The 27,187-nt window shown below is 44.5% G+C and overlaps 3 protein-coding genes and 1 pseudogene across 3 annotated transcripts in view; 2 read left to right on the top strand and 2 right to left on the bottom strand.

The window, feature by feature from the left end:
• Positions 1-3,898: 3,898 nt before the first annotated feature.
• Positions 3,899-8,979, bottom strand: LOC139469350 (para-nitrobenzyl esterase-like; annotated as a pseudogene).
• Positions 8,980-11,482: 2,503 nt separating this feature from the next.
• On the bottom strand, positions 11,483-17,018 carry LOC139469353 (neurotactin-like). Its single transcript, XM_071251505.1, has 4 exons — positions 16,755-17,018; positions 16,329-16,647; positions 14,928-14,999; positions 11,483-12,069 (listed from the first exon to the last, which is right to left on the bottom strand). Exons 1-4 carry the CDS (start codon positions 17,016-17,018, stop codon positions 11,483-11,485), a joined length of 1,242 nt encoding a protein of 413 aa, XP_071107606.1.
• Positions 17,019-18,717: 1,699 nt separating this feature from the next.
• The window catches only part of LOC139469349 (protein phosphatase 1 regulatory subunit 7-like), a 47,527-nt gene continuing 39,057 nt past the window's right edge, over positions 18,718-27,187 (top strand). The window contains exon 1 of the mRNA XM_071251499.1: positions 18,718-18,896. Coding sequence (XP_071107600.1) covers positions 18,781-18,896 — 116 coding nt within the window. The 5' untranslated portion in view covers positions 18,718-18,780. The remainder of the gene's footprint in view (positions 18,897-27,187) is intronic.
• LOC139468822 (uncharacterized) lies at positions 21,814-27,037 on the top strand. Its single transcript, XM_071250962.1, has 3 exons — positions 21,814-21,987; positions 22,325-26,529; positions 26,963-27,037. The coding sequence occupies exons 2-3, from the start codon at positions 22,519-22,521 to the stop codon at positions 27,035-27,037; spliced, it is 4,086 nt and encodes a 1,361-aa protein (XP_071107063.1). The 5' UTR covers positions 21,814-21,987; positions 22,325-22,518.

The following is a 27,187-nucleotide window of genomic DNA, read 5'->3' as shown; positions in this document are numbered from 1 at the left end:
TGCTATGGAACTATGGTTTACAAGGTACTTTAAACTACTTTTTCCTAAAATTGGTCAATGAAGATCGATTCTGGTGAAGATCAAGTTGACCTATGTCTGCATGGACTTCTAGACAACACAACTCTCAAGCTGAACAGTTTTATCTATACACATGCACAAAAGTAAGCGCCACCATATTCATAGTCTCTTGATTTCACGTGTGGGAATCAGAAATACGAAATATGATGCTGTATGACTGAATTAGGCTTCCATACTTTCATGAACCCAAATTTGTCCAGATACCACAAGGAAAGTATGCTTTACGTGTTGCTGCAGTTCCCCTACCCTATAAATAGTGAAATTCAAGTTTCAGACACGTGGTTGCATTTTGCTCCTGTGTGAGATTCCCCTTCCAATAGAGGTTGAAAATCAGCCATGGTGAGGAGAAAGTTAACGAACGCTGAAAGATGGCAAGTGATAGGCATGAAAAATGCTGGCATGTCATGCAGGGCCATTACAAGACAAATGGGTCGTCATCACAGTGTTATCACTCGTTTGATTGTTAAACATGGTCAAACCAATGATGTCAATGATAGGCATAGGTCTGGTAGGCCAAGAAAGACCTCTGACAGAGAGGATAGACGTCTTTTCAGGATAGTCAGACGAAATCCATTTGCCACTTCAACAGATTTAAGACTGCAGTGGATTACCCATCAGAGACTCTCGACTATGACCATAAGGCGTCGCCTCAGAGCGGCTGGTTATAACGCCAGAAGACCAGTAAAACGTCCTCAACTGACTGAGAGGCACATGCGGAATCGTCTGATATGGTGTCGTGCCGACTAGTTTTGGCTAAATTTGCGTCAAGAAGCTATTCCCGCTCTTCCTTGGCCGGCCTGTAGTCCGGATCTTAATCCGATTGAGCATCTCTGGGACATTCTCGGCCGGAAAATTAGACATCGTGATCCCCCAGTTCAAAATCTCGCTGGACTTGAAGCTGTGGTCATACACACGTTACTGACGTTTCTGTCTTGCAATAGACTCTGCACTCCCTAGGGTGACTATGTGACACCTGATATGGTCTGCTGATATCATGACAGTTACATGACAAAAAAAGTTTTTCAGTGTTTTCTAATCCTTCAATTTCTGGTCTTCGGTAAAATTCCATTCTGCTCATGTTCTTTTGGAACACAAGATAAACTTTGGAACAACTTTTGCATCACATGAGGTTTACACATACGGCTTATAACAATCGTACATCTCGTTATAATAGTTATCATTAAGTGCCAAAAGTAACAGCTCACAAATATGGTGGGTTGCGCTTAACTTTTGTGCATGTGTATATTTATCCACGCTCCTACCAAGAGTTCCATGCGACCAGCTTTACCTCTGTCACACGTCACCGCCATCTTACACAGTCCATTCAAGATATTGCATATGTTATTCATCTGTTTCATTTTTGACAAGTCTACATATCTAGATAAACATATTTCATAGAATAGTTAACTCTCAATGAGAAAATATCCTAAATCATGAAAAACTATTTCCATTTGAGTAGTTATTCTATGTTTACATTGGTTGTACGGTTCCACGTGCTGTCATCGAAGCCGTACGGAGAGCTAGCGATACGGTCACTTTGATATGTAAATATGTATTTTCATGCAACTCACTGTCGCAGTTGTAGCATATCTATATTATTATGCAAATACATAAGGCACCCCCAAATACTTCCATCAGTCTGTTCTATTCTGATTTCTGAAAAAGCGCGTTTGTTTACATACAAGAGAAAAGTCCGGTCACTTGATGTGCAAATTAGCCTGTGTCGGTGGTGTTATGGTAAGTCACCACGGCGCCGTTGTGTGCCTGTGTCAGTGGTGTTATGCTGAGTCATCACGGCGCCGGAGAGTGCCTGTGTCAGTGGTGTTATGGTAAGTCACCACGGCGCCGTAGTGTGCCTGTGTCAGTGGTGTTATGCTGAGTCATCACGGCGCCGGAGTGTGCCTGTGTCAGTGGTGTTATGGTAAGTCATCACGGTGCCGGAGAGTGCCTGTGTCGGTGGTGTTATGGTAAGTCATCACGGTGCCGGAGAGTGCCTGTGTCGGTGGTGTTATGGTAAGTCATCACGGTGCCGGAGAGTGCCTGTGTCAGTGGTGTTATGCTGAGTCATCACGGCGCCGGAGAGTGCCTGTGTCAGTGGTGTTATGGTAAGTCACCACGGCGCCGTAGTGTGCCTGTGTCAGTGGTGTTATGCTGAGTCATCACGGCGCCGGAGTGTGCCTGTGTCGGTGGTGTTATGCTGAGTCACCACGGCGCCGGAGTGTGCCTGTGTCAGTGGTGTTATGGTGAGTCACCACTGCGCCGGAGTGTGCCTGTGTCGGTGGTGTTATGGTAAGTCACCACGGCGCCGGAGTGTGCCTGTGTCAGTGGTGTTATGCTTAGTCACCACTGCGCCGGAGTGTGCCTGTGTCAGTGGTGTTATGGTGAGTCACCACGGCGCCGGAGTGTGCCTGTGTCAGTGGTGTTATGGTAAGTCACCACGGCGCCGGAGTGTGCCTGTGTCAGTGGTGTTATGGTAAGTCATCACGGTGCCGGAGAGTGCCTGTGTCGGTGGTGTTATGGTAAGTCACCACTGCGCCGGAGAGTGCCTGTGTCGGTGGTGTTATGGTAAGTCATCACGGTGCCGGAGAGTGCCTGTGTCGGTGGTGTTATGGTAAGTCACCACGGCGCCGGAGTGTGCCTGTGTCAGTGGTGTTATGGTAAGTCATCACGGTGCCGGAGAGTGCCTGTGTCGGTGGTGTTATGGTAAGTCACCACGGCGCCGGAGTGTGCCTGTGTCAGTGGTGTTATGGTAAGTCACCACGGCGCCGGAGTGTGCTATTTATCATGTTTTACCCACGTGGTGAAGATACAGGTTGTAAGATACTATATCCGTACGTCACACGTATGTCGTTTTATTCGTTTTGATTGGATAACCGTGACCTCTGTCACACCGGAACTACTTTTTTCATTCATAAACAAATCGCGCGACGTCATTCGCTTTCTCAACTACAAGGCAGAACTAAAGGAATCTCACAAAAGCCAGGAAGTTGGGTTGGAAAGTGACATGGCGTCGCCCTTGTCATTCGGCGATCGAGTCCGAATTAACTATCGGGAATCTGGAGAAACTTCTGAGATAATTGCTATCATTATCAAAAGTCTAATGTACTGAAAATCATTGTCTAACTGTGACGTCGCTAAAGCATTTTACTAGTTTTGGCAACTTTGGAGATATGAATTGTGAAACAATTTTGCGAGAACACTAGCCAAGCGTACAGGACCATGTAACTAATATTTATAATAAACAAACTAAAAAAAACCTCGTAGACGAGGTCGAAGTGTGCCAGTTTGTTTGTTATTACTATTAGTTACATGGTCCTGTGCCAAGCGGTATCAGTTTCCATATCGGTGCTTGTGAAGTCATGTAGACCTCTGCGGCTTGGACTCTTTGGCCGTTTTGTCGCTGTGTGTACATATGAGACTGGATTTCGTAACGTTATAACAGGAGAGGCCGACTGTCAACTACTTCCGACTCTGGCCGTGACGTCTCATAGACCAGGCTTAGAGTAGCTTCCCTTTGATAAAGGGTACTTACTCTAGTGGACAGACAAGAAAGGCAAGTTGGAACAATTTGTGTAGGCAATTTTTGTTTTGCATATATGTAGTCACGCCACTGTATAAGAAACAGGTTTCAGTTGGAACTATATACATTGGCCATTGTCACTGTCCGACTGACACATCACTTACCAAGGCTCGCTAAATACAATGTTTATTCCGAATACAGGAGATTTCCTATCCCCAAACACACAAGCGTGATAACCTCTATTAATATGACGTTGTAGTAAATCATTATATTGGATTGTTACAGCCTTGACCTTGGTGGTCAGTTGATCCAGGCGTAGGAGAAGAAGCCGTTCCGGAGCAGGAAGGTGCACTGGTCTCGGTGGTAGAACTTGGTCACATTCGTTGTCGACCCCAGCAGGGCTGTGCTGATCTTCGTCGGTTTCCACGTCGTGGAGGCTGGTTCACCGGTCTTTACAAAGGCGGATATTTCTCGACGTAAGTTGGCAGTGAAGTCCAGGTCAGACTGGGAAGGTTTGGGGATCAATTTATTTATTGTTCCGAAAAAGGCTAAAGCGTCCCATCCGTGGAAGGCATATCTTCCAAACTCTCCACATTCTGAGAGGGCCACTGCGTGACCACGCATCTGTAGGTGAACGACTTGAAATAGCTGTTGGTAACATCGGCTACTACGTCAATTGGACACGTGACACGCAGGTCAGAGATCAAGTTCGACAGCTGAAGTTTAGGTGTGATGTATTGTGATTCCGGGTAAAGTTGCAGTAGTTTGTTTGGAATGTCACTTCCAAACGAGGCCAATTGCCGCGTGACCTCTGACCCGTATTCGTCCCACGTGGTCATGTTTAGATGGTATTTGTCTGCCTCTTGAGCCACAGTACCTGCCGCAAATACTCTCAGTGTTACATGACACACAGCACCTTTTACAGGTAACATCGTTAAGATGTACCATAGTACTAGAAATAGTTTCTCGACATGGCATAACAAATAAACTCGTTAATACATTTCACATTACTCGCCAGACACATTTGATATGGAACGAGTGAGCGACCAAATGATATCTAAAGTGAGTGATTGCACGAGGTGTTAGGGCCAGTCAAACTTGTGGTTGACATGATGACCAACGTGCTCAGGGTTCGATACCAGCAACCACCCAGCCAAGTCAAGCTGACTGACCACGTGATCCTCTTGCTCGGCCCTTGTGTAAAGCAATAGGGTGTTTAGGACAAACAGTCCGGGGTTAAGGTGTTGAAAGTAGACTGTATGTACAAACGCTGTACTCGCTTAACAGATCAGGTCTTCAGCAACCCATGCTTGTCGTAAAAGGTGACTAACGGGATCGGGTGGTCAGGCTCGCTGACGAGGTTGATGCATGTCATCGTATCCCATATGATGCACATATGATGTCAATCGCTGGATTGACTGGCCCAGACCTAACTCGAATATTTATAGACGCCGTCAGCTTAGTACGGTGTTAAAAAACAAGCAAACAAACAAACAAACAAACAAACCAAACTCACTGAAGATAACAGGCACACCTGTACCCTGTCCTTGTTACGAAGCATCTATTGGTGAATGAGGGATCACGTGACCTACAACATAAACATGTCACGTGACATAACCATCGTGTCACATTCGCCAGTAGGCTGCAAGGGTGGACAACTCCCACATGTAAGTGTACATCTGGTAAAAGAGTAATTTTTTTCGCCTCTTTTATCAATATACTGAGTCAAATTAAAAACTTCACATTTTTAAAAGTAATCCCATATATGATATACAACGGACAAATGTATCAGAGAAGGTAATTTTTAATCATTAATGTCCAAAGACGGATTTTAATTAACGGTGGTAACCATAATTTGTTCCAAGCACCTACGGTATTCGGTAATAACATCAACATAAAACTGTTTAAATCATAAGTCCCAAGCACGAGAATCTGATGGCACACAAGTTCAGTAGCGTGTATGGCCACCATGTGCGTTGACATCTGCCACACAACGCCTCCGCATGGACCTTGTGATGCTTGTGAACACATGATTGGGAAGACGACGCCATTGTTGCTGCAAAATGGTGCCAAGATCTTGCAAATTCTGTGGTTGGTTCTGGAGAGTGCGCAGACTTCTGCCAAGAACATCGCAGACGTGTTCGATGGGATTGAGGTCGGGAGACCTTGACGGCCAGTCCATGACGTTGACTCCCGCATTCTGAAGGAAATTCCTTGTCAAAATTGCAGTGTGGGGTCTGGCATTGTCATGTTGGAAGATCAAACCGGGTCCATGTGCTGCCATAAAAGGCAGAAGTTCTGGTGCCAGTACCTGTTCGCTGTAAGCTGCAGCATTCAGGTTGCCACGGATGACAAGAAGCCTGGAACGTGAATTGCCACAGAAAGCACCCCACACCATGACACTTCCGCCTCGAAATCTGTCAACTTCCTGTACACAACACTAGGCGTAACGTTCATGACGGCGCCTGCACACACTCGCCCTACCATCAGCAAATCGAAGATTAAATCGGGATTCATCACTGAAGACGACTTGATTCCAATTCCTCTGAGTCCATCGTAAGTGTCGCCGTGCCCACAATTGACGTTGACGTCTGTGTAATTGAGTCAGAATCGGCCCGCAGTATGGCCGTCGTGCTTGAAGGTGAGCAGTTCTCAGTCTACCCCTAAACAGTTCATTTCTGGTTGATGTGGCCGTCAAAAATCAGTTACGGAGGTGACGTAAGACAATCTGACGATCCTCTGCATGTGACGTCACACGTAGTCGACCTGGCCGTGGTCGACCTGACCGAGGGCGATCAGCGGTGGTACCCGTTTGCTGTAGACGCGTCTGTATATCATAAACAGTCCGCAGACTACAACCCATCGTCCTTGCGACTTAAGCTACGGACGTTCCCGTCTGCAACATGCCGATGGCACGTTCTTGTTGCACATTTGAAAGGCGTAGCATGACAATGGCCGTAAAGACTTTTGTTTTCTTGTGTTTTTCTTTTTTTTGTTAATGACTGCTATGGCAGGTATGGCTGAAAACACGTGCGGTATTATGGCCACGTGACCAGTTGCACGTGAAAAACCACTTTTGCCACTATAGTGCTGTGTACATGGTTTTGATCGATTCACCTGCACAAAAACGGGTGTTATCTGAAGACAATACGTGGCCATTACTGTTTAAATACACAATAAGGGCCCACAATGATAACTGGTCAAAATGTTAAAATTTTAGGATTGTGAAGTTTTGAATTTGGTTCGGTATATTTCATCAATATCACGGCAGGGGACACATGAAAGGGGCTTCACATATTGTACACATGTAGGGAACAGAATCCGCGCCTTGGCGAGCTGAGCGAACACTTTAACCACTGGGCTACCCCACTGCCCCAAAATACGTTTGGATGTTGTAAATCGTTTCTATGTAAAAGGGGAAGTATTTATTACTTTGAGCATAAGAGTACAGTCGACCGAAATCTGTTGAAATCCGTAGAGTTTACGAACCGGGTGTCTAGTTCGTCACGCGATTTTGATTGGACTATGCATTGAAGGAAGGACTTGTTAGTCCAGCCAAACTGTAAGTTCGGCAAGGGTGGAAACTTGACTTTTATAGTTAATTAACTCCCTTGCCCCGGGAATATAGGAACAGTCTTGTGATCGTATGTAAGATTTCTGTCGTTTTAGCGGACATATCATCTGGAATTGTTATAAACTGGAGCCATTTTAGGGAGTCAACCAGGCGAATGTGTATATGTGTAGTTAACCCCCAGGATGCCAGAGGGACATATATATGTCCCTCCTCTTCAACCCGTGTTCAAGTCGAGTAGAATTCAAAATATATCACTCACAAAGATTCACGTCACAGTTTTGAATACTGTTGGAAATTCCCTGTTCTGTGATATCATCAATTGTCATTTTAGACAAAGCAAAATTACTGAAAACGACCTCTGAAAATTAGGTACATCGTAAATGTCACCATTTGGGAAACTGAACTTTCCGCCATATTGGATAGTGTTTACAAAATCACGTTTCACGCCAATTACAGCACGTATATTTAAAATTCAGCTACGATACATAGATCCCTGAATTCCTCATACATTCGTTCTCCCTTGTTCTTTGCGATTCATCGCGTAGCTATATTACATATGTTAATATGTGTATATGTGCAGAAGTATACGTGCATACCCTCGACCAGTACTGTATATATTTACCGTCAACGACAGCCAGAGCACCGTCAAATCCGCCTTTAACGGGCAGGTCAGAAAGGTCGGACATCGCCCAGTTTGGGTAGACTGTCCAGGGACTGGCTTTGAATATCTTCTCCACGCTTAGACCTTGAAGGCATTGAATGTCCGCGCATCCGGAAGCTATCTGGAACACCTGATTGTCACTTGACGCATCCGACGACGTCTTGTTGAGAACAGCAGAAGCACTCATTACCCATGAGCGATGGAATAGTCCCACTGCGAGGGGGAAAGCCAAAAGAGCATAAATGCTGGTGCCCCCGGAGCTTTGTCCAAACAGTGTGACCTGAAAGGAAACATAGGTCCAAACGATATCACCAGAGGGACCGTTTCAGGTCACGTGTATTTAATTGTAATACGTATTTTTATATGTTCCACATAGCTTTTGATAGGGATGATCGGGTATGTCATTATATTTAAATACGCACTTGACATGTTATGAGAATCAGTTTCGTGAATCATGGAAAGATTAACCTTGTTTGGGACGCCCCCAAAATTCCTGATATTAGACTGAATCCACTTCAAGACCTGAATCTGGTCAATGAAACCGTAGTTCCCAGATGTCCCTGTGTCCGATGCCTTGCTGAGGAGGTCAAGTGTCATAAACCCCAATGGTCCGAGTCGATAGTTCACGCTGACGAACACAAATTGTAAATCCTTGGCTAGCTCGGGACTCGGCGAGTACCCGGGCACGCTGCCATTACCATACACGAGATCGCCGCCGTGAACCCACGCCATGACAGGCAGGCAGTCACTTACGTCTGAGGATGGCGACCAGACATTGAGATATAGACAATCTTCTTTTCCAACCCAATGTATAAAATCTGTACTATTTATGGGTTGTGCACACTGTGCCCCGAATGTAGTCGCGCCATAGGTTCCCGACCAGCAGGTGCCCGTGACGTTGCTGAGAGGTGCTGGGGCCTTCCACCGGTTCTGGTTTACAGGCGGTTCTGCGTAGGGAATTCCTTTAAACACGTTGACGCCTTGTTCCAGACTCCCCTTGACTAGACCGCACTCAGTCATCACAGTTGGACTGGTTACAGCTGTGGTCACGGATGCCCTGTGTTGCGTTAGACCCCCTGCAGATGGGGCGACCATCAACGTAAACAGAGTCAGATGCACCAACATCATCTTGATTCCATTATTCATCTGTCGTCAACGTGATGCTGCAAGAACCCCAAGAGCTAGCATCACGTGCATTGTCATATAGTGATCGAGTGAGTATTGTTGTAAACCGCTTTTAGCAATATTCCAGCAATATCACGGCAGGGACACCGGAAATGGGCTTCACACATTGTACCCATGTGGTGAATCCAACCCGGGTGATCGACGTGACGAGCCGACAGCTTTAGCTACTAGACTACCAAACCGCCCCGCATTGTCATATAAACATATGTTCATAAATACAAAGTCAATTTTACACTATCGATTCTTATAACTTCAATTTCATCAAGTTTTAGTCGACTGTAGAATGAATTATACCGCAACACGAGCATCAAAGAACACCACCTACCTTCACTACAGGACACTGTAGACGATTGATGTCGCCTGAGTTCCCTTGCAGTCGAGACTAAAATGAATGTAGATGTTTACCCACCTTGTGACGACATCACATATCATGTGTACATGTGTGAAACCAGGGCATGCCGCGGGGTGCTCGTTTTAAACACAACAAATAAGGAGATCCTTCTACGGGAGTTATGTTGCTAAACTTACACGCTGTCGCTGTCGTGGTAGTTGGGGATCCAGTGACAACGTCGCCCTGTCGTGGCATGCCGCAGTAGGTGAACCCAGGAGTAACAGCGTTATATGGCCGAGACACAAACTTGGCCGAGACTAGTCTGTTTACGTAGATTATCAAACATCTTTGTGTTTACCTTGCCTCACATGCGAACTAGATGAACATTACTTAGTTAGTTTCACAGATGAACATGCTATGGCTACTTGTTGGTTTCACAGATGAACATGCTATGGCTACTTGTTGGTTTCACAGATGAACATGCTGTGGCTACTTGTTGGTTTCACAGATGAACATGCTATGGCTACTTGTTGGTTTCACAGATGAACATGCTATGGCTACTTGTTGGTTTCACAGATGAACATGCTATGGCTACTTGTTGGTTTCACAGATGAACATGCTATGGTTACTTTTTTACTTTCACAGATGAACATGCTATGGTTACTTTTTTACTTTCACAGATGATCATGCTATGGTTACTTAGTTTCACAGATGAACATTCTATGGTTACTTTTTTACTTTCACAGATGAACATGCGATGGTTACTTTTTTACTTTCACAGATGAACATGCTATGGTTACTATTTTACTTTCACAGATGATCATGCTATGGTTACTTAGTTTCACAGATGAACATGCTATGGCTACTTAGTTTCACAGATGAACATGCTATGGTTACTTAGTTTCACAAATGAACAAGCTATGGTTACTTAGTTTCACAGATGAACATGCTATGGTTACTAAGTTTCACAGATGAAAATGCAATGGCTACTTTTTTACTTTCACAGATGAACATGCTATGGCTACTTTTTTACTTTCACAGATGAACACGCTATTGTTATTTGCTTAGTCTCTCAGATGAACATGCTATGGTTACTTAGTTTCACAGATGAACATGCTATGGTTACTTAGTTTTTGACAGATGAACATGCTATGGCTACTTTTTTACTTTCACAGATGAACATGCTATGGTTACGTTTTCACTTTCACAGATGATCATGCTATGGTTACTTGTTGGTTTCACAGATGAACATGCTATGGCTACTTAGTCTCTCAGATGAACATGCTATGGTTACTTAGTTTCACAGATGAACATGCTATGGTTACTAAGTTTCACAGATGAAAATGCAATGGCTACTTTTTTACTTTCACAGATGAACATGCTATGGCTACTTTTTTACTTTCACAGATGAACACGCTATTGTTATTTGCTTAGTCTCTCAGATGAACATGCTATGGTTACTTAGTTTCACAGATGAACATGCTATGGTTACTTAGTTTTTGACAGATGAACATGCGATGGTTACTTTTTTACTTTCACAGATGATCATGCTATGGTTACTTAGTTTCACAGATGAACATGCTATGGTTACTTAGTTTCACAGATGAACATTCTATGGTTACTTAGTTTCACAGATGAACATGCGATGGTTACTTTTTTACTTTCACAGATGAACATGCTATGGCTACTTAGTTTGTTTCACAGATGAACAGTACAAGATTACACAAGACAGTAGCTTTGGGTGTTCACTTCGACATAGATGAACCTCACTCGCATGGATCAAACATATTTGGAGGAGGTTTTGTACAGATGTGAAGTCTATATGGTAAGATATCTTGTGATATCCCGCCACACTCTACTGCCAAGGAATAGCATACTGACATTATGTTGGTGGTTGTAGGTAAAGGAACGAAGCATATTTACAGGGTAATTTATTATACCAATGGAACGGAAAGGGAAACCTGAAACTCTAAATTTGTCATGTGCAGAGAAGTTGTCCCAAGGGTTGTATAGAGAGTCGTGTATTTTGACATGCTGTGGTCCGAATGTAAATCAAGGCGTAGGTCAATGATTAGTTATCCAGGAAACATGATCAATCATTACATTGGATTGTTACAGCCTTGACCTTGGTGGTCAGTTGATCCAGCCGTAGGAGAAGAAGCCGTTCCGGAGCAGGAAGGTGCACTGGTCTCGGTGGTAGAACTTGGTCACCGTCGTTGTCGACCCCAGCAGGGCTGTGCTGATCTTCATCGGTTTCCACGTCGTGGAGGCTGGTTCACCGGTCTTTACAAAGGCGGATATTTCTCGACGTAAGTTGGCAGTGAAGTCCAGGTCAGACTGGGAAGGTTTGGGAATCAATTTATCTATTGTTCCGAAAAAAGCTGTGGAGTCCCATCCGTGATAGGAATATCTACCGTGTCCTGGGACAGGCTGAGAGGGCCACTGTGTGACCACGCATCTGTAGGTGAACGACTTGAAATAGCTGTCGGCAACATCGGCTACTACGTCAATTGGACACGTGACACGCAGGTCCGAGGTCATCTCCGAGTATTGGAGCTCTGGTGTGGTATTATGTGATTCAGGGTAGAGCTCCAACAATCTGTAGGGGATCTGACTCCCAAACGAGGCGAGTTTTTGTCTGATGGCTGACCTGTACTGGTCCCATGTCCACGAGGCTATGTCCGGCGTTGTCCACCTGTCCACTTCTTGACCAGTGGTACCTGCAATGGTAACCGAGGAAAAGATGGCTAAATCAAACATATTCCTCCTGATTCCACTGTTTGTGCATGGAACTCAGTGATGTATACTCAACAACAAAAGTTCCTGTGACACCAATATTTTAGTGTATTTTTCAAACAAGTAAAGTTTGGTTTTCAATATTGTAGTACATGTATGGAATCAAGTCACAAAAACGCAACTGCTACAGAAAAGCATGCTTTCCATGCAGAAGTTGACTTTTATGCAAGCCCCATGCATTGCACTACCCAAGAATGGGTATAAATAGGTGCGTTAACGGGATTCCATATGCATTGTTTAGCATCGTGCTGACAACAACCACTCAGAAAAACAACAAAATTACGCAATTATTCAACATTACGAAATGCCACGCTTGTCCGAAAATGAGCGTCTGCGAGCCATTGGTATGCTTGAAGCAGGATCCAGTCTACGTGATGTTGCAAGACAATTTAACGTCCACAGAAACACCATTTGGTGTTTATGGCAACGTTGGCGAGGAGACCATCCTCGGAGTGGCAGGCCACGCGTAACCAATAATCGACAAGACAACTGGATTCGAATGACTGCAAGAAGCATCCCTGGCCTTCGACGAATATCTTCACAAACCGTACGGTGTCGCGTCAGATGTGCAGGGATTGTCGCCAGAAGACGTCCCATTTTGACAGGAAACCACCGTCAAACACGTCTACAGTCGTGCAAACAGCGTCTACGCTGAACGGCCATGCAGTGGGGACAAGTTCTATTCACTGACGAGTCTCGTTTTCACCTCAGCCACAGCGATGGACGGATTCGAGTGTATCGACGTCGAGGTGAACGTTACGTCAATCATGGAAGAAGATCGGTTCGGGGGCGGCAGCGTTATGTTATGGGGTGGAATTACAGCAAGACTGAGGACCCGTTTGATAGTGGTAGAGGGATCATCGGCCCTGTTGTTCTACCGTTTTTGTGTCGTCATGGCCCAGGCATTACCTTTCAACATGACAACGCCCGGCCTCATATTGCTCGACTTGTTCAGGATACTCTTCAACAAAACAACGTGAATGCCATCCCCTGGCCGGCTCGCTCCCCTGATCTCTCACCAATCGAGCACATGTGGGATGAGATGGATCGGCGCCTTCGACGTCAACCACGTGTTTCACTGACACTCCCGGAACTTCGAAACATGCTTCAGCAGATACGGACAGATATCCCACAGGATTTTGTGCGACGCCAGGCACATTCCATGAGACGAAGATGTGTTGCTTGCATTGCAACCAGAGGTGGACATACACGCTATTGATTTGTAAATTGACATTTTGGCATGTTCATGTTATTTTTATGAAATCACGCATTTTCTGAATTCAGTATGGCAAATTAAACCATTTGAACACTCACAGGAGTCTTTTATCTGTTGCAAACCGAAATTGTTTCAGATTTGGTAAAAAACATAACTTTGTATTAAATCTTATTCAATGTCACAGGAACTTTTGTTGTTCAGTTTATGATCGTAAAGAGTGAGTGAGTATGGTTAAACACCGCTTTTAGCAATATTCCAGCAATGTCATGGTGGGGTATACCAGAAATGGGCTTCACACAGTGTACCCATATGGGGAATCGAACCCGGGTCTTCGGCGTGACGAGCGAACGTTTTAACCACAAGGCTACCCCACAGCTCCTGATCGTAAAGAAGTAAAAGAGAGTTGAGGAGTGAGTGAGGGAGTGAGTGAGTGAGTTTGGTTTTACGCCGCTTTTAGCAATATTCCAGCAATATCACGGCGGGGGACACCAAAAATGGGCTTCACACATTGTACCCATGTCGGGATTCGAACCCGGGTCTTCCGCGTGACGAGCGAACGTTTTAACCACAAGGCTACCCCACAGCTCCTGATCGTAAAGAAGTAAAAGAGAGTTGAGGAGTGAGTGAGGGAGTGAGTGAGTGAGTTTGGTTTTACGCCGCTTTTAGCAATATTCCAGCAATATCACGGCGGGGGACACCAAAAATGGGCTTCACACATTGTACCCATGTCGGGATTCGAACCCGGGTCTTCCGCGTGACGAGCGAACGCTTTAACCACTAGGCTACCCGACCGCCCCGAGAGTTGGGGAAGAGAATTCATGGATGTCAACTTCTATATTATGAGGTACACAACGTTTTGGAGTATGTACTTACTCCTTCGTCAGGTAAATAAATTATATAAAGCAGAGAACATATATATATACAACAAAAGTAATAAGATAATAAAGGTGGAAACTTAACAAGGGAAGCTAACAGTTACTTGGCGCTGATAGGTGATAGCGTTGGACACATGGAAGCCAGGATTACAAGATAGTTGACAGGTGGCGAAGACGTGTTCAGTCCATCCACCTCTGAGTCGCTCACAAATGAGGAAACAGAGAGGAAGCGGACTCCTCGGGACTTAGTTGAAGACGCGACGTTTTCCTCTGTTATACTTGCTGAGTATGTTTGTTGTTTAACGCAACACCCAGCAATATTCCAGCTATATGACGGCGGTCTTTAAACAATCCTGTCTGGATTAGACAATACAGTGATTGATATCATGAGCATCGACATGCATCAACCAAGTCATCGAGCCTGACCACCCGATCCCGCAAGTCGCCTCTTACGACAAGCAGAGTTGCCACTAACGGAAAGCATGGCTGGCTGAAGACCTATTCTGTACCCGGATTTTCACGGGTCTACTGAGTATGAGTGCGTATAGTTTTACGTCGCTTTTATCAATATCACGGCGGGGAACATCATAAATGGGTTTAACACATTGCACCCATGGGGAATCGAACCCGAGTCATCGGTGTGACGAGAGAACGCTTCAACTAGGCTACCCCGCTGCCATGTTATACTTACTGAAGATGACGGGGACATCGTTCCCCTGGCCTTTCTGCCAGGCCGTTAGAGGTGCGAGGGGGATCACGTGACCTGCAATGACAAAGGAAGAATGACGTGACTTCTTGGTCTATCCACGTTGAGGTGATGGTGTTGGCAGGTGTGGTCTGTACGATGGGTGTATAATAACTTACAACATATCACGGAACTAGCTGAGTCGTATCAGTGAAACAAACGCATTATGTATCATGCATTCAGTGGGGAGAGGGGCACAAACCTAATGTGGAATAGAAAGGAAGACAGGGCTAATGTGGAATGGAGAGAGGGAGATGTGGCTAATGTGGAATAGAGAGAAGGGCGGAAAGCCTAAGGTGGAATAGAGAGGAATACAGGGCTAATGTGGAATGGACAGAGGGAGATATGGCTAATGTGGAATAGAGAGAGGGGCACAAACCTAATGTGGATTACAGAGGAAGACAGGGCTAATGTGGAATAGAGAGAGGGGCACAAACCTAATGTGGAATACAGAGGAAGACAGGGCTAATGTGGAATGGAGAGAGGGAGATATGGCTAATGTGGAATAGAGAGAGGGGCACAAGCCTAATGTGGAATAGAGAGGAATACAGGGCTAATGTGGAATGGACAGAGGGAGATATGGCTAATGTGGAATGGAGAGAGGGAGACAGGGCTAATGTGGAATAGATAGAGGCAGACAGGGATAATGTGGAATGGAGAGAGGGAGACAGGGCTAATGTGGAATGGAGAGAGGGAGACAGGGCTAATGTGGGAGGGAGACAGGGCTAATGTGGAATGGAGAGAGGGAGACAGGGCTAATGTGGAATAGAGGGAGGGAGACAGGGCTAATGTGGAATGGAGAGAGGGAGACAGGGCTAATGTGGAATGGAGAGAGGGAGACAGGGCTAATGTGGAATAGAGGGAGGGAGACAGGGCTAATGTGGAATGGAGAGAGGCAGACAGGGTTAATGTGGAATAGAGAGAGGGAGACAGGGCTAATGTGGAATGGAGAGAGGGAGACAGGGATAATGTGGAATGGAGAGAGGGAGAGACGGCTAATGTGGGAGGGAGACAGGGTTAATGTGGAATGGAGAGAGGGAGACAGGGCTTTTGTGGAATGGAGAGAGAGAAACAGGGCTTTTGTGGAATGGAGAGAGAGAAACAGGGCTTTTGTGGAATGGAGAGGGGGGTGGGTGGGGTGCAGACCTAATGTGGAATGGAGAGGGGGTAGGGTGGGGTGCAGACCTAATGTGGAATGGAGAGGGGGTGGGGTGGGATGCAGACCTGATGTGGAATGGAGAGAGAGAGGGGAGGGGGTTGGAGGGTGGGGGGGGGGGGGGGACGGTGGGTGCAGACCTAATGTTGAATAGAGAGAGAAGCAGACATCTTCACTAGGCATCCACATACCATCAACAACAGCCAGAGCACCATCAAACACCCTTCTAGAGGGGAGGTCTGTATTGTCCATCATAGCCCACGTTGGGTAGACTTTCCAAGGGCTAGCCTGCATCACATCTTCAACGCTTAGACCTAGGAGGCACTGAATGTCCGTGCAACCGGAAGTCTTCAGGACTTCTAGATTATCACGTGACGCCTCTGATGACGTCTTGTTCAGGATGGCGGAAGCACTCATTACCCATGCGCGATGGAACAGTCCTTTTGCTGGGAGGGAAGCTAAAAGACCGAAGACACTGGTGCCACCGGAGCTGTGGCCAAACAGGGTAACCTGGAATACAAGAACCTTGTTGCTAATTGCCAAAGTGAACTGAGATATTCGGGTCATTACATACCAGTTAACCGGGTGGGAATCATATCTTCAGTCACAGAATTTACCTTGTTTGGGTCACCCCCAAAATTCCTGATATTAGACTGAATCCACTTCAAGACCTGAATCTGGTCCATGAAACCGTAGTTCCCAGATGTCCCCGTGTCTGATGCCTTGCTGAGGAGGTCAAGGGTCATAAACCCCAATGGTCCGAGTCGATAGTTCATGCTGACGAACACAAATTGTAAATCCTTGGCTAGCTCTGGATTCGGCGAGTATCCACTTATACTGCCATTACCAAACACGAGATCGCCGCCGTGGAACCACACCATGACAGGCAGGCTGTCACTTACGTCTAAAGATGGCGACCAGACGTTGAGATATAGACAGTCTTCACTTCCATGCGATTGGTTGTAATTATCAAAGCTAAGTGGCTGCACACACTGTTCCCCGAATGTAGTGGCGTCATAGGTTCCCGACCAGCAGGTGCCCGTGACGTTGCTGATAGGTGCTGGGGCCTTCCACCGGTTCTGGTTTACAGGCGGTTCTGCGTAGGGAATTCCTTTAAACACGTTGACGCCTTGTTCCAGACTCCCCTTGACTAGACCGCACTCAGTCATCACAGTTGGACTGGTTACAGCTGTGGTCAGGGATCTCCCCATCTGTTGTATGCTATCGGTCCCTCGAAGGAAAACTAAAGTCAGTATTGTTACTGGTGCAAGTGTCGCAGCCATTGGTTTCATGGAATACATGGACACTATGTTTACAGTCCAAGTGTTCACGAAGCCTTTTACGACAATGACAATATAAAAAAAACAGAAAGAATAAAGCTCTTGCTCTTGCACAACGACTTGCCAAACCGAATACCTCTCTAGTGTGATAGCCTGTGTCAGTGTTGGCTTGGCTGACTTGGCTTCGTTCCGGCGCTGCTAGGATATGTGGGTGAATAGAAGTAGTCTCGGCTTTCCTTCAACTAATGTACAAGAAGGTTTAACAGATAATCAAATACGTACTGTATATCTTTTGTCAATATTTATGAGTATGCTAATACTGGAACCGGCGCGGAACCGTGAGGGAACTGTGTGCCCCGAATGTAGTCGCGTCCGCACTTCACTCAGTCACTGCTGGACTGGAGCCGTGAAGATCCGGGGTAGAAGAGGTCTTGCTGTAATTTTAAGGTGACTACTCTTACCCAGAGGCGACTAACGGCATCGGGAGGATAGGCTCGCTGACTTGGTTGATGCATGTCAATCACTGAACTGTCTGGTCCAGACAGGATTATTTAAAGACCGCCGTCATATAGCTGGAATATTGCTGAGTGCGGCGTTAAACAACAAACAAACAAACAAACACTGTTGGACTGGCTGGTGTTCAGCACCGCGCAATCTGCACGAATTAGATAACAACACTGATGGTTAGACATACTGTCTGCGACTCAGAGAGCAATGTCGCCCTACCTGGAGATAACTGCATCACTGACTGGTATCATTGTTCAACATGCCGCGACACTCTACATGCCGCGACACTCGAGGTGGAGACAGTGTTATACCCAGTTTACTGTGAAGGATAATTCTTGTGTGTTTGTTAAAAAAAAACCCATTTTACCGTTTAACTGTCTCCCTTCAGATGTCATTATTAATTGTGTTTTGTGTTATGCATCTGGTTGAAATGTAAGGGGCAACTGGATTTTTGTAGTGAGTTAACTCCCTTGCCTCGGGAAGATGTTCATATATTGCCATTATTTATATTTTGTGTTACTGACAAATATGGTTGAAGTACAACGGATGACAATATTAATACTGTTTCATGAACTGTATACATGAATGGTTTACCCTTACTCTATAATGTAGAAGTAACATGAATTAAAACAATCTTTATCTCTGTATCGATTTCAGAATTAACAAATATCTATCACTATCGTCTGTTTCGCCTATTTGACAATTACTTGAGTAAACACAAGATACACTTTTAGCGGTCTGAATTACTCCTGGTAGAGTTATATCCCTTGTTGGAATTCCAAGATGGCTTCCTAGCACCGCGTAAACAAAAACGATTACTGTAAACTCGGAATGTGTTTTCAAAGATGATACTACCATGAATAAGAACTTGAAAGCACGGGTTGCTGGATCTTTGACAAATACAATCGGGCGACAGGTCGGGGTTCTGCCCGTTGATCCAAGACCACGTGCGACAAGGAAAGCTCCATCGAGGTGAGCAAAACTGAGTACTGATCGCCACTGCTATAGCCTAGTCAGTACTAGTCTGAATACTCTAAACTAAACCAAAGTCTGACTGGTATCGGCTCCACTTGATAAAAATGCCAATCCATAATAGTAGTAGACATAGAAAGAAAGTTTAAGGAAGAACATAAAGATATCTGAAATGCTGTTTCAGTGAGAGTCGGGCCATGTAACGTTAACAACTAGGCTACTGATTGTGTCTCCAGGGTACACGTGCAGGGCGTGGCTGAACCAAAACATGGTGATGGTGAGGAGGGATCCTCTGCATTATTTTTATAATTATTGCATTACGTCCCATGTTTTTTGAAGTGTAAAGATTGGGTGATTTTATGACACTTCATTAGACATATTATTTTTCTCTCACTCCAGCTAGATCACAGTAGTCTGAAAATAACCGAGTCTTGACCAGTCAGTGCGGTGGATTATGGAATTAACAATGATCCACAATGTCAGAGAACAATGACACAGTTAGCTGGGTCCCACGTAGTAAATCAGCCTTATGTTTAGTGTGGTCAGTGCTTACATGTAAGATGCTGGAAGTATGTGCTGCCCGGAGAGGGACTAGCTGGTTTAGACTCTCATCATATCAGAGGTATGTCTGCCAGCTCCAACACCAGACTTACCACTGTGCTTCAGTTCCAGTGATCACTCACATGTATGTCTGTAAACACTATTTACAGTAAATAGCCTGCAACCTTGGGGTATTGCGGTACTTGTTATGTACGCTAAACGGAACAAAATGCACCCACTAACCTTTATGATTATTTGTGTTCTAACAATGCATATTTTACTGATAAAAGTTCATTGTTTACATTAGTAGTGCCGAGTAAAAGCTCGGCCTCACGCTCAGTTTGACAAGGGAGAGAACTCCATTGTATTGCGGCACAGGGAAAAGTTGTGTATGAAGGTGTTGTTGTGCAGTGGAATTTTAACTATTAACCAAAGTGACAGATGTTCGTCCTATGGCGACGACATCTCAAACTAAAGTGACTAACTTGCGTCACATCGAACTGAACTATCAAACTAAAGTTACAAATGTACGTCCTATCGCGACTACATCTGAAGTGAAAAGTGACGATAACTCAAGCAATTGCAATCTCCTTGCTCCGCACATGCTCGGGAAGCCTGTGCTATGCAATACTTTTTTCCGCGAAGGAAGATGCGTTTCCGCTATCTGTTCCCTCTTTGGCATGTCTTCAAACCATACCCCCTTCCATGATTGACATCTGTCAATCATAGATTGAAAACTATTATCCTGAAAGGTAATAAAGACCATTTGTTTCACTCAAAGAAGCCCATTCCAGTGGACATACTTTGTTTGCTGGTCTTTTCACTACTGACTGTCTTGTCTTAATATCAACGACACGAACATGGCCATCTTTTCCTGGATAGACCTTCAATATTCTGCCAAGTTGCCAGTTTCCACGAGGCGTGTTGGGAGATATTACTAAGACAACATCTCCAACTTGTAAATCCCTCTGAGGAGTGTGCCATTTTCTTCTGGTGTTGAGGCTTGGTAGCCATTCTCTCATCCACCGGTGCCAAAAGTGACGAACCAATTCTTGAATTCTTCTCCACCGTTTGCGTGGATTTGCTGTGTCAGGTGCGAACACGCCACCAATCTGGCCATGTAAGAAGTGATTTGGCGTGAGAGGTGTACTGTCTTGTGGATGAGCAGATTGGTACGTCAACGGACGAGAGTTGATAAGAGCCTCTGCTCCAGTGAAAGCCGTCATCAACTCTTCATCTGTGACATCACCGGCACTAAGGATTGAAAAAATGGCACGCTTAGCAGCTTTTATCATGGATTCAAACACCCCTCCAAAATGTGATGCATGAGGAGGATTGAAATGCCATTTGATGCCTTTGTTTGCAAGTGAACGTCTCACTGCATCCTCATCAAGGAGTAGGAACAACTCCTTCAATTCCTTGACCGAACCTACGAAGTTGGTACCATTATCAGATACTACCAACTCAGGAAGACCTCTTCTGTTAATCATCCGATAAAAGGCATTTAGAAAAGAGTCCGTATCCAATCCATAGGCCATTTCCAAATGAACGGCTCTGGTCGACAAGCATGTAAACAGACAGAGGTAACGCTTCTGTCGATGTTTACCTCGACCCTGAATGGTCATGAATGGCCCAGCATAATCTACCCCAGTTTGTGTAAAGGCTCAAAGTGAAACTCCCATTCTCATTTTCGGCCAAGGAGCCATAACTGGTTGAACTGGCCTTGCCTTATTCAATAGGCACCGTGAACATTTCCTTTCCCATGACCGAATCGCTTCTCTACCAGAGATAATCCAGTACCTTGTTGAAAGTGAAGCTAATGTTTGGTTCGTTCCAGCAACATGCTTACCTTCGTCATGATAATGCTTCACAATAAGCGTGAGTCTTCTCCATGAGGAGAATCTGGAGGGTTCTAGTCGCCATGACTCACAGGGCACCGAAACAAAACTTGCAGATAGAATTCTGTTTCTGTTTCACCTCTCTTTGCTCATCTACCTTGATAGATTTCAGCTTAGTTTCTGGCCATTCAGTTTCATCTCTTATTAAATAAGAGGGACCTGACCACCACAATGAACTAGCTACCAACTGTTGAACTGTTGCTCCTCGACTAATCAAGTCAGCAGGATTTCCTTCTGTTGGAGTATGTCTCCACTGTGAAGGACTTGTGAAAGGTTTGAAAATTCTGCTGTTGTTTCTAATCCAGCATAACACGTTCATGTTGTCTGACCAGAATATCACCTGTTTCAAGTCAACATCAAGTGCTTCCGTGATATTCAGTGCCAATCGTAGCCCTAGAATCGCTGCCATTAACTCTAATCTGGGTATACTGACAGCTTTCAGTGGCGCAACTCTGCTTTTTGAAGCTACTTGTGCCGTTACAAGTAACAGTGATTTTTTATTCCACTGGTTCTCAATCATGCGCTTCGCTTAGGACCGGAAGTGCTAGTTTTAGAACGTTCGTCGGTCGCAACAGTGACATTGGTCCGTGGGTTCCCCACATTGGTTTTTGGCATTGCATGCTATATCAAGTCGAACTTCAGCCATCCATAGTGTAAGTTTATGAATTATATCGTTAAGAACCTTTTAGATATGTTTTGGATGTAACTTATGTTAAATTTTGTGTGTATTCAGTATGTGGAAATTCTAGTGTAATGTAGCATCAGGAACCACGTGTAAATTTTATGATGCGCACTTAAAATCACCAGATAGTTTTTTTATAGATGTCTATTGAAGCCTAATGATTGCTCTGGCGCTTCTTTCAGTATTAATGCCATGCTAGGCTGATTCGGACTCATATGAAGTCCACCACAAGGTCGTATAAGTACCCACGTACATGTGTGTTTTCCTTATTGCATAAGGGTTAATTCTTTTGTTTTGTTTTGTTGTAGCCTTTTACCAAATGCATCCATGCACACTGGCGTGCGCAGAAGTAATAAACTTATAAATCTTGAAACTCAATTTTGTCCAATATTTTACAAGACTGTGCCTCAGTGTTGGATCGGTAAACTGATGACTGCTAGAACCTAAACCACGTTTGGGGAAGACAGTACAGTAAAAGGACTTCGACAACTGCTGAAGACGGATGGAAACTACAGTTATGGAACAGAGTGTAGACACCCTTAAAGGCAAAGCCGATGAACAAAGTGATGTCGAAGATGAGAAACGCAAGAGGATATTGACTGAAAAGGGACAAATTCTTTATGAATCGACCAGACAAGAGCTCAGTATTAAACTTGAAACATTATGGAAAGATGTTCAACTTCAAATTGACAATAGCAATGCATGTTATGGTGACCTCATATTATTAAGAATTTGTGAGAAAGAGCTAACCAAATCCTTTGCTGAGTTTCAAGAACTTGCAAATGAACTTGCTGCTTATTTGTCCAGGACAGGTACAGAAGAGAGTAAGCAAGATTTAGATTCTCACAATCTGAAAGTGTACAGCTTGAGGTTATCAGTGGACAGTGCTGCTAAACACGTTGACAGCTGTATTCAAGAAGCATTGGAAAAGTTCTCACATCGGACTAGCAAAACGAAATCGGAGAGTAAGTCAAAAGGATCTGATTCTCATTCGTCAACAGGTAGTTCACTCCTTGCTAAAACACTTGCAAAGGCTGAAGCTGCAAAGGCAGCTGTTGAGTTTGCAGTAAAAGAGGCAGACATTCTTAGGCAGCAAGCATTGATTGACGAACAACAGCAAGTAACCGCAGCTCAGGCCATAAGGAAGAAAGCTGAACTCCAAGCAGAGTGCAAACTCTTACAGCAACGAAAGGAAGCTGCACAAGCTGAGGCAGAAGTTAACGCTTTACGTGCCACCTCAGTTTCGAGTGATGTACAGAAGTCAAGTATTCAGTTACCTGCTGAAAATTCACAGGAACGGACACGAGTGTATGTATCACAGCTTAGACAAATGTCACAAGATCAGAACAATCGGACACAACGTGACCGTGCTGGTGCAGAGTCACTGCTTGATCGTCAAGCTAGTACTAGACCAAGGAATAGACCACTTGACCCAAATGCTCCAGTTTTTCAGTCAGCTGCACCATTTGTAAGTACTCAAGAGTGTCAAGCTGAAGACTTTTCACACTTTCTTTTAAAGAAAGATTTGCTGCTGTCTAGACTGCGATATTACAATGACCAGCCAGAATCATACAGTATTTGGAAGTATGCATTTCAGAGTGTGATGGGCGAATTGAGAGTAACACACATGGAGGAACTGGACTTATTAGTAAAATGGTTGGGTCCAGAATCAACAAAACACGCCCTAAGTCTAAGAGCATCTAATGCTCAGGACCCCCAGAAGGGACTTGAAAGATTGTGGCAAAGACTTGATGAGCGATATGGGTCACCTGAGATGGTGGAAGCATCTCTTAAATCTAGGTTGACCAACTTTCCGAAGTTGACAAACAGAGATAACAAGAGACTTTATGAACTTGCAGATTTACTTTGTGAGATAGAATCAGTAAAGAGCTGTGAGAAGTATAGCTCAATGCTTGCTTACTTTGATTCATCCACAGGGGTGAATCCGATTGTACACAAGTTGCCGTATTCTCTACAAGAAAGATGGACGACTCAAGCATTCAGGTATAAAGAACGCCACAGTGTCTCTTTTCCACCTTTCGCAATTTTTGTCGAGTTTGTGCAGGAGTCAAGCAAGGTCAGAAATGATCCGAGTTTTGTGTATGAGTCAGGCCAGAGTGTTTCACTCCAGAAAGAAAAACCCTACCTGACACAGAAAACAATAAAGCCTGCAATCTCGTCAAGGAAGACAGAAGTTCAACAGTCGCAGAAAGAAAATAGTACAGAAGAAGTAGCTTTGTGCCCCTTGCACAAGACGAAACATTCTTTAAATGAATGCAAGGCTTTTCGAGAAAAAACTATTGAAGAGAGGAAGGAGTTTATCAAAAGACATCGACTTTGCTACAGATGTTGCATGGCAACAACACACATTGCCAGGATGTGTAAACAGCCAGGAAAATGTTCTGTGTGCAATGACCCTAGACATGCAACAGCCCTGCACATAGACTATCCTCCCCCTGTCCAGAGTGATAGACTGATGGATGACAATAGCGGGGAGAAGGATCAGACAATAGTTAAAGGTGGGATAAGAGATCCTGTTTCCTCCAAATGTACACAGATATGTGGGGAAGCATTCAGTGGTAAATCTTGTGCCAAAACAGTCCTGGTGAATGTGTATCCAAAGGGCCAACCTGAATTATCAGTGAAGATGTATTCGTTACTTGATGACCAAAGTAACTCAAGCTTGGCACGATCAAAGTTCTTTGAGATATTCAACATTGACAGTGATAAAGTGCGTTATACACTTTCCTCATGTGCAGGTGTAGTGGAGACTTCAGGAAGGAGAGGCAGTGGTTTTGTAGTTGAATCAGTAGACAGCGGGGTCAGTTTTGATCTTCCAACGGTCATAGAGTGCAATTCAGTTCCTAATCAGAGGGATGAGATACCCACCCCTGATGTAGCTTTGCATTATCCTCACCTCGTCGACATTGCAGATAACATTCCCCCAGTTGATGAATCTGCTGACATTCTATTGCTCATTGGTAGAGACTTGATTCAGGCACACCATGTCTATGACCACCGCATTGGACAAGGCAAAACCCCATATGCTCAAAAGCTACCTTTAGGTTGGGTGATCATTGGTGAAAGTTGCATAGGCAAGGTGCACGAACCTGACATTGTGAATGTTAAGAAGACATACCTCTTGAAAAATGGACGCACGTCTCTTTTCAAGCCGTGTCCGAACTCGTTTGATCTGAAAATAAATATTTCACAGGATATTCTGTCGCCTGAAGAGATGTTAGGAAGGACAGTATTTGAGGTCACCAAAAATGATGACAAACCTGGATTATCTGTCGAAGATCACGAATTTCTTCAAATCATGGACCAGGAAATGTATAGAGGCACAAGTGGAAACTGGGTCGCACCACTTCCCTTCAAGTCCCCAAGACCACTCCTTCCTAACAACAAACCTCAGGCTATCAAACGAGCCAACACATTGGACCGTAGTATCACAAAGGATGCAGTGAAAAAGAAACATATGCTGGATTTCATGGAAAAGATATTTGAAAACAAGCATGCAGAAATTGCCCCTCCTCTAAAATCCGGAGAAGAATGTTGGTATCTACCATTATTTGGCGTATATCACCCCAAAAAACCGAATCAAGTGCGAGTCGTATTTGATTCCTCGGCTCAGTACAACGGAGTGTCATTAAACAACGTTCTGTTGCAAGGACCAGATATGACAAATAGTTTGCTGGACATTCTTATCCGATTCAGAAAACATGATGTGGCAGTAATGGGAGACATCCAGCAGATGTTTTACTGCTTTCAAGTCCGAGAGGAACATCGAAATTACTTCAGATTTTTGTGGTACAAAGACAATGACCCCAACAGAGAGCTGATCGAATACCGAATGACGGTGCATGTGTTTGGAAACAGCCCATCTCCAGCTATTGCCACTTATGGGCTTCGAAAAACAGTAGAAACTGGAAAAAATACTTTTGGAGAAGATGTTGAACAGTTTGTCAAGAAAGATTTCTATGTTGATGACGGACTCACGTCTACGCCAAATGCAGACCAGGCTGTAGATCTTGTGAAGAGAACACAGCAAACCTTGCAAGAGTTTGGAAACCTAAGACTTCACAAAATTACATCCAACAGCTCACAAGTTGTGGAAGCATTCCAATCTGAGGATCTTGCTAAAGATTTCAAAGACTTGAACTTTGAGGAAAACACATTCCCTTTACAGCGTAGCCTGGGGATGTCCTGGGATGTGAAATCTGACACATTTACATTTAGAGTGTCAGATGAGGCAAAACCTTACACTAAACGTGGAGTGCTCTCAACCATCAATAGCCTGTATGACCCAATGGGTTTCGTCGCCCCTGTAATTATCAAAGGAAAGATTCTCCTCAGGGAGCTCATATCACAGAAATTGGAATGGGATGACATGTTGCCCGAGGAACTTCGACAGGAATGGGAGAACTGGAGAGATTCTTTGAGGTTACTCGAGCAGTTACAGATTCCTCGGAAGTTCTTGCCGATGTCTCTTCAAAAATATGAGAAGAAAGAAGTATGTGTATACTGTGATGCATCCGAAAAGGCTATTGCGGCTGTATCTTATCTGATGGCGGGTGAGAAGACTGGAAAAAGACAGATGGGATTTTTGTTAGGCAAGACGAAGGTCGCTCCGACCCATGGACACACCATTCCTCGTTTGGAATTGAGCGCAGCCGTGCTAGGGGTAGAAATTGGGAATTTTGTGTGTGAGTGCTTAAACATTCCATTGACATCTGTCAGTTATTTCACAGACAGCAGAATTGTACTTGGGTATATTTCTAACAAGACCAGAAGATTTTCTGTTTATGTATCCAATAGAGTAGCCAAAATCAGAAAATTGTCATCTTCACAACAGTGGAATTATGTTGCAACAGATTTAAATCCCTCAGATTGTGCAACAAGATCAATTTCAGCCAACTTAGTTGGAAACAGTTCATGGCTTCAAGGTCCGTCTCAACTCCCTGAGAAAGATCAACACACAGAGTTTAGCGAAGACGAGGAAAATAGCACAGAACTGTTGACAGAAGTGACCTCATGTGTTACCAGTGTTGTACACAAACATGAAAAGCTAGATTCTCACAGATATGAGAAATTCTCAAACTGGAAGAAACTTGTTGAAGCCATAGCACGTCTTCGTCAATTGGTGAGGAATCACAACTGGAAAACGAAAC

The sequence above is a fragment of the Haliotis cracherodii genome, unplaced genomic scaffold, assembly GCF_022045235.1.
Source record: "Haliotis cracherodii isolate W230 unplaced genomic scaffold, xgHalCrac1.p SCAF_2, whole genome shotgun sequence".
NCBI classification, from domain to species: domain Eukaryota; kingdom Metazoa; phylum Mollusca; class Gastropoda; order Lepetellida; family Haliotidae; genus Haliotis; species Haliotis cracherodii.
Note: the sequence above shows the minus strand (reverse complement) of the source record. Positions and strands in the feature narration are given on the sequence as shown.

Coding starts and splice junctions, on each gene's coding strand:
- LOC139469353 (XM_071251505.1), bottom strand. CDS start 17,018: ATGGTGTGGTTCCACGGCGGCGATCTCGTGTTTGGTAATGGCAGTATA. Junction 16,648..16,754: donor TTGGGGGTGACCCAAACAAG/GTAAATTCTGTG, acceptor CTTGTATTCCAG/GTTACCCTGTTTGGCCACAG. Junction 12,070..14,927: donor CGATGTCCCCGTCATCTTCA/GTAAGTATAACA, acceptor TTACCATTGCAG/GTACCACTGGTCAAGAAGTG.
- LOC139468822 (XM_071250962.1), top strand. CDS start 22,519: ATGGAAACTACAGTTATGGAACAGAGTGTAGACACCCTTAAAGGCAAA. Junction 26,530..26,962: donor AAAAATATGAGAAGAAAGAA/GTATGTGTATAC, acceptor CATGGCTTCAAG/GTCCGTCTCAACTCCCTGAG.